The 18,793-nt window shown below is 31.6% G+C and overlaps 2 protein-coding genes across 7 annotated transcripts; one reads left to right on the forward strand and one right to left on the reverse strand.

Moving 5' to 3' along the window:
• Window positions 1–569: 569 nt before the first annotated feature.
• On the reverse strand, window positions 570–10,945 carry LOC106463755. Of its 6 annotated transcripts, none has more exons than XM_013923818.2 (2): window positions 10,883–10,945; window positions 570–7,360 (listed from the first exon to the last, which is right to left on the reverse strand). In XM_013923818.2, exon 2 carries the CDS (start codon window positions 6,214–6,216, stop codon window positions 1,942–1,944), a length of 4,275 nt encoding a protein of 1,424 aa, XP_013779272.2. In that variant the 5' UTR covers window positions 6,217–7,360; window positions 10,883–10,945; the 3' UTR covers window positions 570–1,941. The 6 variants fall into 6 exon arrangements, with proteins under 6 accessions (XP_013779272.2, XP_013779270.2, XP_013779273.2 ...); XM_013923816.2 differs by having other exon boundaries at window positions 10,616–10,890; XM_013923819.2 differs by lacking the exon at window positions 10,883–10,945 and adding an exon at window positions 10,843–10,855.
• A 1,336-nt stretch (window positions 10,946–12,281) lies between these two features.
• LOC106463756 (DNA replication complex GINS protein PSF2-like) lies at window positions 12,282–18,031 on the forward strand. The gene is made up of 3 exons (XM_013923820.2): window positions 12,282–12,392; window positions 14,121–14,655; window positions 16,509–18,031. Coding segments are annotated over exons 1-3 (576 nt in total). The 5' UTR covers window positions 12,282–12,390; the 3' UTR covers window positions 16,548–18,031.
• The last annotated feature ends 762 nt before the right edge of the window (window positions 18,032–18,793 follow it).

Genomic DNA, 18,793 nt, shown 5'->3' on the forward strand with positions numbered 1-18,793 from the left:
TGAACAATTTGTTAAGCAACTACAATACAGATCTCTGACACATTACGGCACAGCATTCATTGTCACTGTTCTTACAATAAACTTTCTGAACGGTAGTCACATTTGTATTCCAAATACATTGCATAATATATAAAAATCTTATATAAATTCAATTTCTGTTTAAAAAAAAACACTTCAACTATGACTCTCATAACTATAAGAAGAAAAAAATTATTATTAAATCCTATATGATTGGTGTACTTATCTGTGTATAACTGTGAATTTAAGTAAACAATTTTATGAAAAATTTGATAAATAGAGTGAAGTAACTGTTAGAAAATGTTTCCTAACCAAGTTAAGGTGAATTCACAACCGAAACAGTGAAACTCTGTAGTACCCAAAAGTCTATCACCTGAAAAACCTTTAAGGCAAAATATTTCAAGAACTGATCAACGTATCATTTGAGAGCACTGTATTTTGTTGTCTTCAAAGTTATACATAGTTTGATATGTACTAAATATTTCTGAAGAATGAGATAAAAAAATTAATGAAAAAAAAACAACAACAAAAAAACAATTATTCACACAGAATCACAGATAACAATCAGATATATTTTCAAACATGTTAAGTGTACATTTATTTACCAACATTACCTGATATCCAGTACTAATCATTACCAACAAGTTTAGTTCCCTGGAATGTTTTAGTGAACATATCATGTCTACACACTATATGTACAAGCTATGACTACTTAAACATAACAGCAACGTCCAGTAATACAATTCTTCAAATATCGATAAGATGCAAAATTGAAAAGATTTTAGTTTCAAGTTCATCAACATGAGAAGCACTTTTTTTTTAAAATGACACAAATGTTTGGGGTCTCTATTTCTTCTTTAATACATAAAAAAAAATCTTATGTCGAAAACTTCAATTTCCAATCCTTGTATTTTTGATATTATGTCTGTTTGAAAAAAAGGCTTAACGGGGTAAAAAACTGTAATTTGAAGATTTTCCCATATTTCACTGTCTTTTTCAAAAAGGTAACTGAAGGTGAACCAACCGAAAAGTTCCAATAACAGAAGGAATGTGTTTATATTTCACTTTTCTCTTCAAATTTTAAGAAACTGACAGTATTGCGTAATGAAAGATCAGAAGATTATATAGAATTTACAGAACAATCATAATGTTCCATCTGCCAGTGGTTTTGGAGAAATATAAAAGAATCAAAATGCAACGGGCAATATTCACATCTATATGGTTCTTCTTTGGGGAGGAAAAGACTGTAACTATCTGCTCCAAAGAAAATTTTTCCACTGGTTGTTTCTAGAATCTGTATGTTTTTTGGTTCAAGTGCCTTTTCACAATATACTGGTGTTTTTAGGATTTCCTTTGCAGAATCTTTAATTATCTTACAAGGCAAATTGGGATGTTTTTTTTTGCAATGCTGCTTCAAAATATTTGAAGCTACATTTTTCCTACAATATACACATCTAGTTACCTTTTTAGTAACAGAATTTTTGCCAAACAGTTTTTCAGATTTCAGGGTTGAATTATCACAATGAATTTTTGAGACTTTATGCAAAACTCCATTATCAGAGAAATCAGACAATTTTGTTTTCTTTTTGAAATTTTCTACAGAAACTTTAGGTCTAAATTCACAATTCTTGACATTCAACAAAGCATTAGTCCTGGTGATGTTGCTTAATTTTGATGCTTTGTGAGACCTAAGATGTAATAACAGCTCACAATGTTTCATAAACTTTGTGTCACACCACTCACATTGATAAGGTAGGGTCCGAGTAGAGTTTTCTAGTTGAGAACTTGTTAGATCATCTTCGATTTCATTGGTATCACGTATCTTTCCCTCTTTGGATTCATTTTGATGATTCCAAAATTTATGAATTCTAAGTCCACTTTCCGAGTAAACGGTATAGCCACAATAACAGCAAGTAAAGGGTTTTAATCTTCCTTCAGATTTAATTTTTCCTTTTTTTTGTTCAGGTTCACAGGTTCTCTACTTTTTGCAGAAGACGACAATTTTTCATCGGCGTGTTCAATATCACAGTGACTTTTTACACCAGCTTCAGTATCACATGCTACTTGGCAATAAGGACAAGAAAAATGTCTCTTACAGAAATGCATCATGAAATGATATTTCAGCTTACTTTTATCGGTTGTAACAAAATTACAATCTTTCCAACAGCAAAACAAATGACCACTTTCAGGATGCTTTTCTTCATGTTCACTTTCAATATACTTTGAACTTTGCTGACTGCTGACAATTTTATTCACCCATTCCTCAATTTTCTTTATTCTGATTATTTTAAAGTCAGGTCTCAGTCCTGGATGATATTTCTGTAAGTGATTTTTAACACTGCAAGAGCTTATGTATGTTTTACCACAATGGCAACATTTAAATGGCTGATACTTTTTATGGTGATATAAATGTCTTTGCAAGTCTATCGTATCACGCTGTTTAATTCCACAAATAACACATTCGTATTTGTAACGTGTCTTCTGTGGTTTCAGCGTTTGATTACGAGTTGCAGGGAGCTTTTGGCATACTACTGTATCATTCTTTTTATTTCTCAAAAATGCTTCAATGCAGTTTTCTGTATCTGGATCATACCTTTGACAAAAAGACAGTTTCTGATCACGATGAAATTTTTTAAAATGAGCCTTAATTTCCTTTAAATCATAACGTTGTTCATTACAAATTGAGCACGCAAGTCTGCGATACTTTATTTCTCGAAAAATGTGAAGTCTTAAGGAATACCGATCACCAATCGAATATTCACAGAAAGGACAAGAGAGTTTGTTTTTGGACACCTTTTGATCATTCCTTTTTATTTTTGAAAATAAAATCTGCTTATTTTTGATTAATTCATTGCTGCCAAAAGATAACTCGCTTTCATCTGATTTCTTTAATCCTATGACAGAGGATGCATTTCTTTGTTTGTTCACAATACACACAGAGGTTTGAGAATCTTCATTTTTAATATTTAATTTCCCTTTTAAAGAACACCTTCTGGTTTCTTTTTTAGATTTGTTACAGACGATGTTGGAGTTTTCTGTGACAAATACATTGAATTGTTTAGACTCTTTAATTAATGATTTTTCTTTACTATCTGTTTTCATTTTAGATGTTCCTTCCCCCTCTTTTTCTACACTTCTTATGTACTCTTTGTTTGTATTTGCTGTAGCAGAGAAAAAAGATTCTTCTGTTTTTAATTCATCATCCAGAACCTTTTTCTTTTCTTCTAAGGACACAGTTTCAGGTTTATACATAAGTGACAATTTCATCATTTTACCACGATGGTCTCTTTTAACATGTTGTTTTAATTTATTGAGTTTTGATGAAAGATATTTACAATATCCACATTTGTAGTAACCCTTACAACCATGGTCATATCTGAGATGGCGTACTATGCTTTTCTGTCTACATTTTCTGACTGGGCACAAAGTACACGTATAAACAATGCTCATCGTTTTATTGCAATATTCTTCTTCAGAGCCATTTTCTTTTAGGATCTTCTTCGTTGCGCTTTTCATACATATGGTCTTGTCTGTTTCACCCAAGTGAAAGTTGGTCCGGATAGCATCAGTAGTCTTAGCATCAACACCACCATTCCTAAACGCTTCATCGTAATCGGCCTTCGTGAAAATGTCCAATCTTTTTAATGGAACATACGTTTTCAGTAGCCTAATTTTTTTATTATCAACACAAAAATATTCAAGATCACCGTCTCCAACACAGTCATAACTTGAAGAATTTGTCTCACGATTATTTATGTTTATACTGGTGTCAGCCTGTGATACATTTGTGTATTTTTGATTTTCTGGATGGTTGTTAGGAGTATAATTTGGATTCATGGACATACCAACCTCTGGACTGTTATTAGGTTTTTGTTTTCCAATCGCATTTGATTTTAAATCACAAAATTTTTCAACTCTTTTAGATAGCCTTTTATGGCCCTGTTTATCTGCACTATCAATTCCTTGATTTATCAGAAGTTTAGGAGTAGCTTCTGGTAAGCTTTCTACCAATTCTGAAACTTCATCATTTTTCTGGTATTTAAAAAAAATTGGAGAATCTATCTGGCATTTGTTTGGCTCTTCTTTGGATGTAGTCTCATTTTTAACCACTTCCTGTTTCTTGTCTGAGAAAAACACTTTTGAAGATCTTTTTTTCTTGTTATCCGATATATTTTCTGAAGATTTCTTGCAGATGTTTTCTAAATGATGGTCTTCGCTGGATGTTTTAACCCTTTCTAACAACAGGCACAGAAATCTTGTGCACTGTTCTGAAATATGAACAATTTCTTTATTTACATCACAACGTTTTTCCAACTCAGTATTAATATTTAATGCTTTATTTTTCTCTGACAACTCATCACAAACCTTTTCTATAAGTTCACTTACTGTTTCCTGAACCTCACAAAAAATGTCTTTTCTCTCATAACCCTTTTCCAACTCAATATTTGAACTTAATGTTGTATTTTTTACTGACATCTTGTCACAAATGTTTTCTACAAGTTCACTTACTGTTCTCTGAACCTCACGAAAAATTTCTTTTCTCTCATAACCCTTTTCCAACTCAATATTTGAACTTAATGTTGTATTTTTTACGGACATCTTGTCACAAACCTTTTCTATAAGTTCACTTACTGTTTCCTGAACCTCACGAAAAATGTCTTTTCTCTCATAACCCTTTTCCAACTCAGTATTTGAACTTAATGTTGTATTTTTTACGGACATCTTGTCACAAATGTTTTCTATAAGTTCACTTACTATCTCCTGAATCTCACAGCAAGAACTGGTTTTAAGTATTCTTTTATTTATGTCATTCCTTTTGTTTTGGTACAGTTCGTCTTTAGTCCTGATGTTCACAAAAGTTGCATTTTTCTCTTGCTTCTTTTGCAACAAAAGATTAATATCTATTGAGTCATCTTCCACTGCATTTGTGCATTTGGAAACATTTACACTATTATCTTCTTTTGGAATCTCACAGTCTGAAAGTACTGTTTCCGTACAATACAACAATTTTTCACACTTTTTGTGTTCTTCATTGGATGTAATACGGAAAGATCCATCTCCATCTAGAGGTTCAGATACACTGAGTGTCACAGGAAAAGATGGAACAGACAGACTTTTATTTATCTTTGTAATAACTTTTGTCTTGTTTGCCTCCGAAGTAACCGGCCATGTTGAACAAGATATATCACTAGGCGACACAGAGAAAGTTTGTGCTGGCAATAATAGTCCTTTTTTGGGTTCAATAACTTTTGTTTTATTTTTCTCATCAGACACTGGTGTACCATTCACATCAGGACCAAGTTCACATGTAGTCTGGTGGTCAGTGTAAATGACCAGTTGAGAAGGTGACAGCTGAGGTGTTTGTAAGAGAGCAAAACTACTTCTGACACAAGGCTCAGAGTTTGAAGCAATGCTGGTAGATCCATTTTCTTGACATATTTCACTCGGTGTAGGAAGCCTATCTTGTAGGACACCTTGCTCTCGGTTAGAAACACTTTCTTCGGATTCAGGCAAACACTCTTGAGATAAAGAACTACAAGGCATGGTAGTTGTACTTGCAAACAGTACATTTACATTACTAGATAGAGTTGAGCTTTTTTCTGTTGTCAAATATTGTGAGGAACAGCTGGAAGGCAAATATAAACACTCACGAGATAATACACCACTTGTATTACTAGCCAGGTTTATACTTTGTTCATCAGCTGTTTCATCCACGACTTGATTAGGTGATACTGACAGAAGACGACTACACGTTTCTCCAACCTGCCAAACTTTTTTCCTTTTAATTGTTGAATACCTGACTTGTGGATTGAATGGATATTCACGATGTTTTTTTTTCTCACTTAGTTCTTGGTTTAATGTTTCATGTTGCAAGGTATTTTTAATTTTAATTCCATCACCAACTGTTTGTTGGGGTTTATTATTACTGGGTAAAGAAGCTTTCAGTGTTGAAGGAATTTTCTGATTAAACCTTTCTTCGTTTTCATCTAGCACTGTTGAATTAACTTCTGTTGGAGTTCCATCAGATTTTAATACACTCACTTGTTCATCACTAGTTAACTGCACATGAACACTTCTGGTCGGCATTGTCCTTAACCTATCGGCACAAATTTCTCGAAGAGACTTGGGTAGTATTTTTCTTAATTCCTTTTTTTTTTTCACAGTTAAATTGGCACTGGTCGACATGGTCCTTAACATACCAGCACAGTTTTCTCGAAGAGACTTGGGTAGTTTTTTCTTTTTCGTAGCTAAATTGGCACTCGTTTTTTTTTTAAATGATGAGGCGTATGCATAATTTCTGCATTTTTCCTTTTTTTATCTTGAATAACTTTATTTATCATAACTGAATTTTTGTCTAATAATTTATGGTTGTTTTTACTTACATTTTTTGAAAGAGTTATACTTAAACTCCTTTCTGATACAACTGTTAAGTTGTTAGAAATTCCATCTCTGGCTTTCGTTAATTCTGTGGGTCCAGTTAATTTTGGAAGAACATCCGTACACTTCTCTACTTCCATTTTACGCTTAGCGCACGATGCCTGCTCTATACTATCAGAATTATCAAGAACTTCATATGAAGACACGTGTACATCACTAGATGTTTTGCTCTTAACAGCACTCGGAAAATCTGTTTTGCTTAAAATGTTACTTTCTTCAAAGATGCCAGAATACTGGAAACGTGATTCACACTGATGTTGCCTTGAGTGGCGGAATTCAGTGGTTTGTCGTTCGTCCTCTAATGCTAAACTCACAGCCTCAAAGTTTAAAGACCCAAGAAGATCTGGTAAATTATACTGAATTTCTGGTGAAATATTACTTGCACTACTTTCTTCAGTGTGCATTTTTAAATCTCCGAGTTGTTTGCTTGCTTGTTTGTCATCATTTTTCATTTCTGAATCATTATTTAAAATTATCAATAAATTTCCACAATCGGGGTTCTCCGAGCAAAACACTGATTTTAAAGATCCTTGGTGATCCTGAAAATGGGCAGTGTTCTCTTCTGAAAGAGTAGATACATTAGCTTCCCCAGTGTGCATATCCAGGGTTGATAGTTTCTGATCAGTGATGTTTTCAGCTTGAATGATTTCCGAGTCATCTAAATCCATTTCGACATCTTCAGACTTAAAGTCTCCCGAAAAAAATACTGATTTTTCCATTTTACATTCTTAACATAGAGAAATATGCATGGCCTGTTTTCACATTACTTGTAGATGTGTAATGTAAACACTGCTTCATTTGTCGGTATGCTTTGAAAAATTCATGTCTCACTAGTTAGAATTCAAGAGCATTCAAGATGCACAAGAACAACATTTCTCAGAAGTAGTAACATCAGTGAATGTACCTGGAATGAAAATTTATAATTACTATCAATACCAAGTTTGCAATTTCAAATTTCTACAACTTTACATGCAGGTATACAATTAAAAGATATATAAACTTGTGTTCTCTAGTCTTATACTGCCTACAGATTTTTTGTAAATCATCTAGTTTTAAGTATTACAATCTCTAATAAGCTTACACGACGATACGCTTGCAAGATATAAAGTGAGAAAACGCTTAGGGGAGAGCAATAATTGCATAATTAGGTTGAGATAAAACGGAATAAAATTCTTGGTTCCTAACTTTCACGAAGGCAAATTTGAGGCCACGAGACAAGATATATTTTTTAGTGAATTGGGACAAGTTGATATGGGACAGGTTTGGGAAATAAAAAATAAAGCTTTTAGTTCGAGACAGGCGTGTTCCTAAAAAGAAGAAATGGATAACAGGGAGGACATAAAGGATAAATTTTTCAAATTTAAAAAGCTTAAACTGACAAATAGATTGGAAGATTCACAGTACTGTAGAAAAGCTAGGGATATGGTGGAAAATATAGTTAAGAAATTCAAAAGGGCTTATGAGAAACAGATGGTTGATAATGTTAAAGCTAACAGCAAGGATTTTACGCATGTATGTTAAAGGAAAGTAAAATATTCAAATGGTGATTTGGTCCTTGACGGATGGTGATATTTTTGAAGATTATGAGATGGCTGAAAGGATAAATGTTTCTCTCCTGTTTTTACAAAAGATATTAGCAATATTCCTCATCCTGAGATTTTTTACTTCATGTACTATAATTGACCTGAATCATATATATATAGTAATCTATTGGTGGTAATTAGAAAGACTGAAACACTGAAAGCAGATAGGGTACCAGAGCCAGACAAGGTTTTAAAGGAGGTCAAAGGTCAGCTATGTAAATTCTCTTTCTTTTCATTTTTGGTAGATCAACAGAGTGGACAGGTGCCCGAGGATTGTAGAATTGCTTATGTTGTTTCTATAAGAGTTGTCCTTGAAATCATAGACAAGTTAGTCTTACTTCTGTAGTGGGAAAATATCTAGTCTGTCAAAAGATGCTTTTCAAATTTATCAATTGAAATATGATGTCATAAAGAAAAACTAACATGGATTCGCTAAGGCAAAATCTTGCCTTATTAATCTTTTAGCTTTTTCCATTCTAGTTTAGAGTGTGGTCTTAGTGTACTTAGATTTTCAAAAATTGATAAATTATGGTGTCAAACAAAACATTAACTTAAGCAAATCTAATTTTTATAGGTTAGGGAAAGACTGGCTAACTGAAATGTAAGGTGGTTGGATGGGAAAGAACAAAAGGTTACTACTAAAATTCCAATCAAACTGGACCCTAGTTACTAGAACTAATGGAATACCTCAGGGGTTAGTCAGTTCTTGGGCTTTTGAGGTTTCTTTTTTTTTAATTAATGATATCAAGGATGTAATTAGTAAAATTTGTTGACTAAATTAAAAATCCTGTGTATTTCTAGCTGTACTGAGGATTGAGTTACTACAGAACGACTTGGATTAATTGGTAATTTAGACAAATATTTGGCAAATGACCTATAATTATAAGTTACAGGTAATGCACGAGTTATCACAATCACATGTTTAATAAATATTGCACCTAACTCAACAGGGTGACTGAAGAAAAACTGGTGGATAATGACTCAAGCTGTAGAAGAAGTGCTCTACTGATTAGAATTTTAGGGTATATTTATAGATATCTTGACAACAAATCAAAGGGTATAATCATCTCTTTATACAATCACTAATTAGGCCTCACTTAGAATACTGTGTACAGTTTGGTCTTTTTATCAAAGAAAGGATAACAACTGACAGGATACATTTCAGAGGAAGGCTACTAGAATTATCTGGGGGAAGAAAGGGTTAGCTCTCAACTTATTTTCTCTTGAGAAAAGCATGATATGAGATGATTTTATTGAAGTCTACAAGATTATCTTTGGAACTGATTGTATTAAGGCCTCCAATTTCTTTGTGCGATATTCTGAAGATAATAGAATGAAAGTATACAATTTGAAGATTCTGAAAAGACAGGATAGGCCCCAATTAAGAATATTATTTATTTAACAGTGTGATTGGCTTTTGAAAGGAGTGGCCATCAGCAGTAGTGCAGGCCAGCATTTTACAGAAGTTTAAAAGGAAAACTAACGGTTTTCTGAAAGGTAATGAATGAGTTTAAATTTTCTTGTCTCAAGAGTGGACATGCCAGGGCAGCTAGGAATGACCAAAAGGTTAATTGTTGTCTACAGGTTACATAATTTACCCAATGCAAGTTCTTATACTGTTGTTTATGGTATTAAGTATTTCTCTTCATAAGGCAAGTTACAACTAACATTAGATTAACATAACATTGAAGGACAGTCAGGGACCTTTTGGTCCATCTAGGCTGTCCTACTCATTAAATTATTATTATGGGAATTGGTAGTGTTGATGCACAATCTTAGGAGACACAAATATTGGCAGGGAAGAAGTCATCTTCAGCTAAGATAAATTTCTTTTTCTAACAGCTTCTGGAATTGGTTGCCTTTGGATGTTGTAGAGGCAGTAAATTTAAGTGAGTTTAAGGGAAAGCTTAATAAATATTTGAATGATAAGGGCTGTTTTTAAGGGTATAGTTTCTTAAACACCTCAATCAGATTCACTATAATTCTTCTTCTTTTTTCAAGAGAAAACAAGTTCAGAGATCTTAGCCTTTTCTCATATGATAACCTTTACATCCTAGGTATCATTTTATTAACCCTCTTAAGTATTTCCATCAATTCAATGTCCTTTCTGAGATAAGGAGCCCAAAAGTGAATACAATATTTGAAACGTGACCTATCCAATTACCTATTCAATGGTATTATAACTTCTTTAGACTTGTAGTCAATATTTCTTTCAATATTACGGTCTAAAAATTGTAAAATCCTATTTGCCCTGTCAGTGTTACTATCAACAGCCATTGCTTGGATAGCTTAAGAGTCGTATCACCAAAACTCCACGTTTACGGTTTAGGTGAAGAAAATAAATTTATCAACTATTAAATAAATAAATAACCAGAATATTTAATTGTAACGCTACAGTCACATATTAATAATATATTAAAACGCCTACATGAATTAAGATATATTAGTGGTAAGTAAAATTAATGGGCTACTACAACAAAACCCTACAAAAAGATACTAACAGCAACAACGTGCAGATATTTACATGTCTAGAAAACTTTAATTTTCAAAATGTTGATCTTAATCTTAAAGCTTACCATTAATATTTTAATATTACGTTTAACGCCAAAATGTGTTGGTAATGGTTACTACTAGTACTAAGTAAGTAATCCTAGGGTAACTGTTGACAAAGAACTACAAGTATAAAGTTTGGAAATAGCTTAATTAAAATTTAAACAGGTAGTGAAACTGAAAGAAACATTTGTAATACTAATAGTGGAAGTAAAACAAAAGTTTGACACAGCCTAACTAAATAAACAAATACTGATCTCCGATTATCTGACTCTGCGTTACTCTCATCTCACCTTTCACCGTCAAACCGTGGTAGATTGTGTACATAAGCCTCTAACCTTCATAGTCGCAAATATGTGATATATATTACATTCACTATCATACCAAACAAGATGTTATCCAATATATTTGAGGATAAATGACCTCTTTCACTGACCCGTCCACTGTTCATTTTCCGATTTAGATTTTGTGGATTATTGGCTTAAACGTATTGTGCAAAATATTTTCAAGAACCTCAATATTTCTGTTCAATGTTTTTTTGGCTCAATGTTTAAATCATATTAAACTTAAAGTTAAAGTAATACTTTCACACTATATTCTTAATTTAATGACACATTCACTCCCCCCTCCCAACCCCCTTCAGTTTTCCTCAAATTTCAAGATGTAAAAAGTCTAATATAGTAAAAGAAATTCGAGATAAATTGTAATGGAGAATGGATTAGCAAAATGTCGACATTTATAGATGGCCATTTTCCGGTGAGGCAAGATGAATTTAGTAAGGTCTGATTTCGTTCATACCCAACACATAATAGTGACAATGTACACATTAGTAGCTCTGCGAAACATTGTTGGGCGGATAAAAACAGTGTGAACTCCAATTCACTTATCGATAACGAATTAATTCATTTCTTCAATAACATTTTATACAGGCTATGCTAACTGATAGTCCTAATTTCGCAAACAAAGTTTCAACAGAAATTCTGAAGCTAATACTCACCTAATTTACTTGCAAAAATTTCCTCGCTAATCTATTGATAAGAAATACACTGACTGACTTACTCCATCACTGATGAACAGCTTTATTAACTCTCATTGTCTAACTCACTAAACCTTTTGCATTTTTATATTATAATAGTTTTATACATACTACAGGAAGCTCTAGATTCCACAGAGGTCTAAACTTTCATGATTTTTTATATTTCATATAATTATCACATTATGTAGAAAATCTTCTAATGATCAAAATATTAAAAATATAGCCTAAAACAGTAACATATTTGCGAAAATAATTTTACCTTAATACGCCAAAATCTGTATATTTATTACAATCTTAGTATTATATTTGTATATGATGCCTATTTTTCAATATTAGCAACGATGTTTAATTAAAATGTAATAAAAATTATTGAATAGTTTTTAGGCGAAATATTTACTACGAACAGTTTATTAATTATTATTACTATTATTTGCATTTTAAACTTAAAATCAGTGATTTTAAAGTTATCACCTATAATGGTTGCATGACATATGATTTGGAACATGAAAAATAACTATTATTTTCCGCAGTTTTCTAAGTACTGATTTAAAAAATCGCATTGAATTTATTCTATCTATCAATTTTGCTGCTGTATTTTAATTCATTTTTCAATATCTTTTTGTAATTTTAGTGAGTGCTGCTATCTAGCGGTGAAGTATACTTGAATGTGGCGCGAAATATAACTAATTACGTCGTAATAAAGCATTCACGAATTAGTTGAATTGTCGAAATATTATGTGACATTTGACATATTTCTTGATAGCAATGTAAGTATTTTATAACCATCCGTAAGTTTTTTTATTGATATTATCTGCAGATAAATAATAGTACCAAAACTGAACTGTAGTAATAGTACACAATGAAATTACTGTCCAGTGTAATTCTTCATTACATCAATTACCTATGCGTATAGTTATAACTTACACTGAGTTATAGTGTTAGTGTAAATGCCAAAGTGCGAAAATCACTTATATTTGTTATATTTGTTTGGAAATATATATATTGTTTACGTAACATAAAACGAAATTTTTAAAACCGCCAGGAGTTCAGCAGAAATACTCCACTTTAAATTTGTGAAAATTTTTAGTTTTTAGGAAAATGACTTTAAAATGTTCATTTAAATAAGTAAATTACAAAATATTAATTTGTGATCAGTACTAGTGGTTATTTTTGCACAGCACAGTGACAAAAAGAATAGGAAATTTTACTTCAGTTTAATGGCAGTATTGTTTCATCGGGAAAAACCTGATACATGTACATATTTGAAATTGCATTAGAACATTTATAAACAAAATGGCATATGAAGAAATGTACAACATACAGTATTCTGTATTAGTATATACGTGTGCATGTGTGTATATATATATATATATATATATATAAAGAGAGAGAGACACAGGATATTTGTTTACAAATTACGGATCTCTCTACCCAAGCTTTTGTGTGGTGGTCATCATGCCTTATGTCATTGTAGATGGTTAATGTATATAGAAAAGGGGCATGCATTTTAAATTTCATGCTGTCATTAACAGTACCATTGACCATTTTTGTTTGTCTAACTTTGATTAAAACTTGCATTAAGCTCATTATCCATCATTATATTAAGGTTCAGTATCTAATGAGGCTCCCCCCCTCTCTTTATCATAGTAAAAAATGTGCTTGGTTTTTGTTGTTGCTACAAGCTATATTTTTTTTAATTTTAACTTGTCATGTAATTTATATTTGGAATTTGAACTGTGGAATGCAGATGTTCATATGACTGCCTTATTTAGCAATCAACATTAAATTTTTACTACAGCTTAAAGTTTATTGTGACTTTTTATTATCCTTTATTATATTAATTCACATGATAACACAGGGAAGTTTAATAAATATAAAATGTCCTGATATTCATTCTTTTCTTAGTTACATGTTGTCATTTATATTTGTATAATAATATGTCCAAACCTTGTTTGTATTTTTATGATTCCAACGTACTAATCTACTTTTTCAATCCTTTGCTTTGTAAGTCAGTTTGTTTATGGCTTGTATGATTTAGAAGTGTGTTTATTTACAAATAAAGAAACTGAGAATTTTTTAGTAATAGTAAAGAACCCTTTCATTGTTGTATTTAATGCTGTTTGATTTTTTAAATTCTTTATGAGTTTACTGGTGCTTTTAAGATAGACAAAACAAAATACATTCAACTTATAAGAGTTAACTCCAATTATAATGAACAAGTATTTAGAATTTTATAAAACAGAGGTCTTAGTTAATATATTTTTTTAAAGAAATGTTATGAATTAAAATATTGTAAGATAATGGTACAGTACCAGAATAATATTTCATAGACCTAATCAGGCCAATGATCTCCAAATATTTATCTTGTCTCAAAAAACTACTTGGTAATAATGTATATTTAAAATTTTAAAAATCTAACATGGAAAATGAATGGGAATATTATTTTGTATACCTCAAATCTGAAAGAAAAAAAAAAATTTTTTTTTAACTTTCAGGGAGCTTGGAGTTGGTATAATGTCTCCAGCAGAAGTTGAGTTTCTTGCTGAGAAAGAACTTGTTACAATTTTCCCTAATTTTTCTCACGGGAAAATTTATTTAATATCTGGAGATGTAGGTCCATTTGTTCCCAGTTTGCCTGTCCAAGTGCCTTTATGGTTAGCTGTTAACTTGAAACAAAGACAGAAGTGTCGATTGCTACCTCTTGACTGGATGAACAAAGACGTTTTAGAAGAGAAGAAACAAGAAGAATACAACAACAAATTTTTTACCGCCATGCCTAGTCCACATTACAGAGAAATTACTCAGCTACTCATGAGTATAGCTCCTATGGATATTCCTCATGCAGAGGATATTCAAACATTGATAAAAGACATCTGGGATATCCGAATGGCGAAATTACGAAGTTCCATTGATGCATTTATCAAGGGAGAAGAAACCCATGCTAAACTTGATCACCTTACTTTAATGGAAATTAATACTGTTCGCCCCCTTTTGACAAATACTTTGAATAAACTGTACCAGTTACGTCAAGTAAGTAAACAAGCACTTTGTCCTGCACATACGTAAAGCAAATTTACTGTTCATAAGCCATTATTGAATTTTATGTAACGAGTTTCTGTTCAATAATTTCACGAGTGAGATACGGTGTAATATCTTGCTAAAACTTGCATATATGTGCAACAGTTGTTGACATAAAGCTACAAGTTTCCTTGAAACATAGTTATCAGATAATGGCTGTTTAGAGAAAGAGTAAAGTTGATAGCTGAAAAGATTTAGAAGAAGCTTTCTTGTTCACTAATTAAAAAAAAAGTTTCTTTATTTTCTTTTTAACCATCCAGCTATCTTCTCCAGAACTTCATTGACTAGTGGTTTCTTTGAAAAATGTAATGTATATGGGAAACAAAACATTTTAAGGTAGTTTTAATATATTTGTATTAAGGTACTTTTGTATTTGTACATCTAAACAGGGGCTCAAACCCCCAGGAATTCCTAAAGACCTCTGGAACTTCCCAATGGTGGGCCTGTTTGGCTGTTATGACTTCTCACTATTTCTGTGGTATATCTGCTTCACTGAATTTAAGATAAGACAGCAGAAATAGGCAGTGATGTTTTAGCAAGTCAAGGCTTAGAAAATTATATTTGAAAGTACTTGTCTCCTTCATAACTTTGCTTGTTCCAAATGTTTGTTTACCTTTATTTGCTGTAACATTTGTATAAATTAAAAAATTGTATATTAATTGTACTGTTATCTTTAAAAAAATGAAGAAAAACTTGTTATATTTTATTTATTATTGGCCAAAAAGTTATATTTTACATATCCAATTTTAACTTGTTTTATATTCATTAAGATGTTTATATTTGTGCTTTTCTTTTCCTACATTTTTATTGCTTACTTAAATAATTATGTAACCTGATCAAAAATACAAATCTTGCACAATCAGAACTTAAAATGTTGGTCCATCCTATCAGCTAAACTAAACTTAAAAAAAAAAACTGAAAGACATCTCTTATCATTCAAATATTTATTTAGCTTTCTCCTAAACTTCCTTAAATTTACTGCATCTATCACATCTGAAGGCAATTCATTCCAAAGGCCAACCACCCTGTTAGAAAAATAAAACTCTTAGCTTGAAGGTGACGTCTAACATGCAAAATATATATTTCTGTCTCTTTGTTCTACAATTTTCATCACTGAATAAAAAAAATATAATGCATCAAACACTGTCAATTCCCTTAATAATATCAAACACCTCAATGAGATTCCCTCTAACTTCTCTTTTTTTTTCAAAAGAAAATTTTAAGAGATGTTAACCTGTCCTCATATGACAACCTTTTCATCTCGGGTACCATCCTAAGAGCCCTCCTCTGAAACCTTTCCAACAGTTCAATGTCCTTCCTGAAATAAGGAGTCCAGTAATAATCCCAGTACTCCAAATGATGCCTAACTAGTGACCTATACAATAAAATTTATACCTTTTTAGACTTTTATTCAATATTTCTATAGTTCTTAAATCTCATTTTCCCTACCGTTAAAGGTCATTGCATATTGTATCATAGGCAACTGTGCTTGTGAGTACAAGTATCTCATTTATTAGAGAAAATAAATATTTCTGTACAGTTCAAAGTAATTAATATAACAAAAATCTATAATCATAAACCAAAAAAAAATGTATTAGTTAATTATTTTCTCTGGCATATTACGATTGTGCCCCATAATCGTGGAGCTAGGGGTCCCTTGAGCCCCAATGATCATATCCTTATTTCTGCTCCTGATATAGACATGTAATTTTAATTGCAGAAGGAAGAGTTACATAGTTAATGTGTAAATAACATTGTTTTACATCTTTCTCCTTTTAATAATTGAATTCATTTTTTCTTTCTAGGTTTCTTCATTTGGCACGTCAGAGAGTCAGGAATGGTAGCAGCTGTCAGCTAAATATTTCTCTCAATACAGAACAGAAAACTGTCTTAGTCTTCTGTAGATTGTTTGGTTTGATCTACCAGTAGGTTTAAATTGGTAATAACTGTTTTCAGAAAATATTTTGTTTGGGATGCCATAGTTATGGCTTATAACTTGCATCTTCAAGTTGGTTTATTGGATGCTTCAAAGTGCCAGAATTTTCAACAATTTTTGTATATACAGTACCCGATACAATTATTTTTTCCCCTCTCTCTCTCTTTTTTAAATAGAAAAATAATCGTTTAGAGTAAGTAACCCCTATGGTGGATCACAACTGTCCAAGGTTGAAACTATAGATATACTAATGGTGTTGTAAATATTGAAGTTAAAGATCTGTAAATTATTATTTTTTTTATACTTAATGCATAGTTGACTTTTCTCTGTTAACATCATCAAGACCCAACAGTACCCATATTTCAAAGGGATAAACTAACTGGTATTCGGAACGGTCTGTAGATTGTGCCCGACAATTTCTTTCTTCTTCTCTTAGATAAAACCTTCCGCCCAGCAAAGATGATTTGTATAGTTTAAAAACCTTGGTTTTCAGGTGTTTATCTTCCAAATAAATTAATTTTTATTGTTTGCATATAAAAGTATGAACACTATTAAAAAGGTTTAAGTTAACTTTGACAAGAGTAGTAGTTTGTAGAATTATACATGGACTGTTCTTTATACATTAAAATACATCGATTTGCAGACTTTCTTCCCTCTTACAGGAGCCTTCGTTGGGCAACAATCTACATTGTTGCCTGATAAAAGCTGGTTAGAAGGCTGAAAGCTTGCAATTAAAAGAATAATCCATGGATAATTCTACATATTAAATTACCTTAGTTACGAGTCTTTAAAAAAACAAATATAGTAGTAGTTTTGTTTGTCATTTAAAACGGACAGCAAAATACATGTACATGGTTTGGAACCATTTTTTCCTAAACATCATTTGTTATTGTAGGCAGTTTTAAGTGTTCTAATCCCATAATGGATAACAAGTTTTAATAACATTTTATGTATTCTTGTTCTTGGCTACTAGTAGACAAAGTGTTTAAATTTTTGTAAAAGAAAAATTATGAAAATCAGTTTATTAAATATTCTTCAGCGGGGTGTAAATTCTTCCAAAAATGTACAGAAGTTTTTCATACCTTCAAACAAGGCACCCAAAATTATTCTCACATTTTTCACCATGTCTTACTGGTTAACAACAGTGCCATAACAACATAGTCTCAGCTACAAATCCTAATAGTTGATAAAAAGTTTCTTTCTCTTTTCAGAAGTATATTTATCTCTTGAGATTCATGGTTATCACTCACTGCAAAGCAATGTTTTTCTAAACTTACCATATTGACTTTAAAATAACCAATCACAATTTATGTTATATGTAACTTTCATCGAGACCACAGCAGGAACTTATCACTAGAAAATGAAAAATAAAATGCTTCCAATACATTTAAATATTTACACAACTAGTCTTTTTTATTATTTTTTCCTCTTAAACTTATTCAACACTTTTTTCAAAAATACTATTGCATGCAAAATGTTTATTAAGCTAGCTGAATTGGTTGAAAGTTTTTTAGGATTGAGTTTTCTATAAGGTATAAAAAATTAATAACTAATTGAAATAAAAGTGTGTTAAATTGAATGAAGGTATTTCATGTCTTAACACTGAAAGTAATGATTGTTTTTAAGTTTCTATGTAACTGATTTTTTTATGCACGTGGTGACATCTGTCTTATGCTGATGCAATCACAGACAAAATCCATCCATAATAATAAAAGATTCAGTTAACGCAGAAACACAACAATGCTGATTGGTTCATACAATTAGAATTCAATTCCAAAAACTTCAGTTATGTAGATTTTTTTAACAACCTGTTCAACACATGGGCTAAATGACCTGGTCTTAAACAGTGAAGATTCAAGTATCGTTTCATCTACTAACTAGATAGAAAATATCCAGTCAGGTGTACCTAATCCCATGGGGGTTTTGAACTGAACAATGGGATTTACTGTTGCTTTTCTAACACCACAGCCAAAAGTGTAACAGTACTTTGGCACAAACCATGGACCTTACAACTTATAATCCAGCATGTTGACCACTAGGCCACCTGAATTGTTTAGTTGTAGAAGAGATTTGGACCTTATACAATTTACTTAACTTATTTAACTACCAAAGTTGAGAAATTCTCTAGAAAAACACTAACAAAATGTAAGTGTA

Source organism: Limulus polyphemus, unplaced genomic scaffold (assembly GCF_000517525.1).
Source record: "Limulus polyphemus unplaced genomic scaffold, Limulus_polyphemus-2.1.2 Scaffold1474, whole genome shotgun sequence".
NCBI classification, from domain to species: Eukaryota; Metazoa; Arthropoda; class Merostomata; order Xiphosura; family Limulidae; genus Limulus; species Limulus polyphemus.

Bases quoted from the DNA above. Each gene is read 5' to 3' on its own strand.
- LOC106463755 (XM_013923818.2), bottom strand. From the start codon at position 6,216: ATGTTAAGGACCATGTCGACCAGTGCCAATTTAACTGTGAAAAAAAAA.
- LOC106463756 (XM_013923820.2), top strand. The intron at 14,656-16,508 runs GTAAGTAAACAA...TTTTCTTTCTAG, and splicing joins AACTGTACCAGTTACGTCAA to GTTTCTTCATTTGGCACGTC.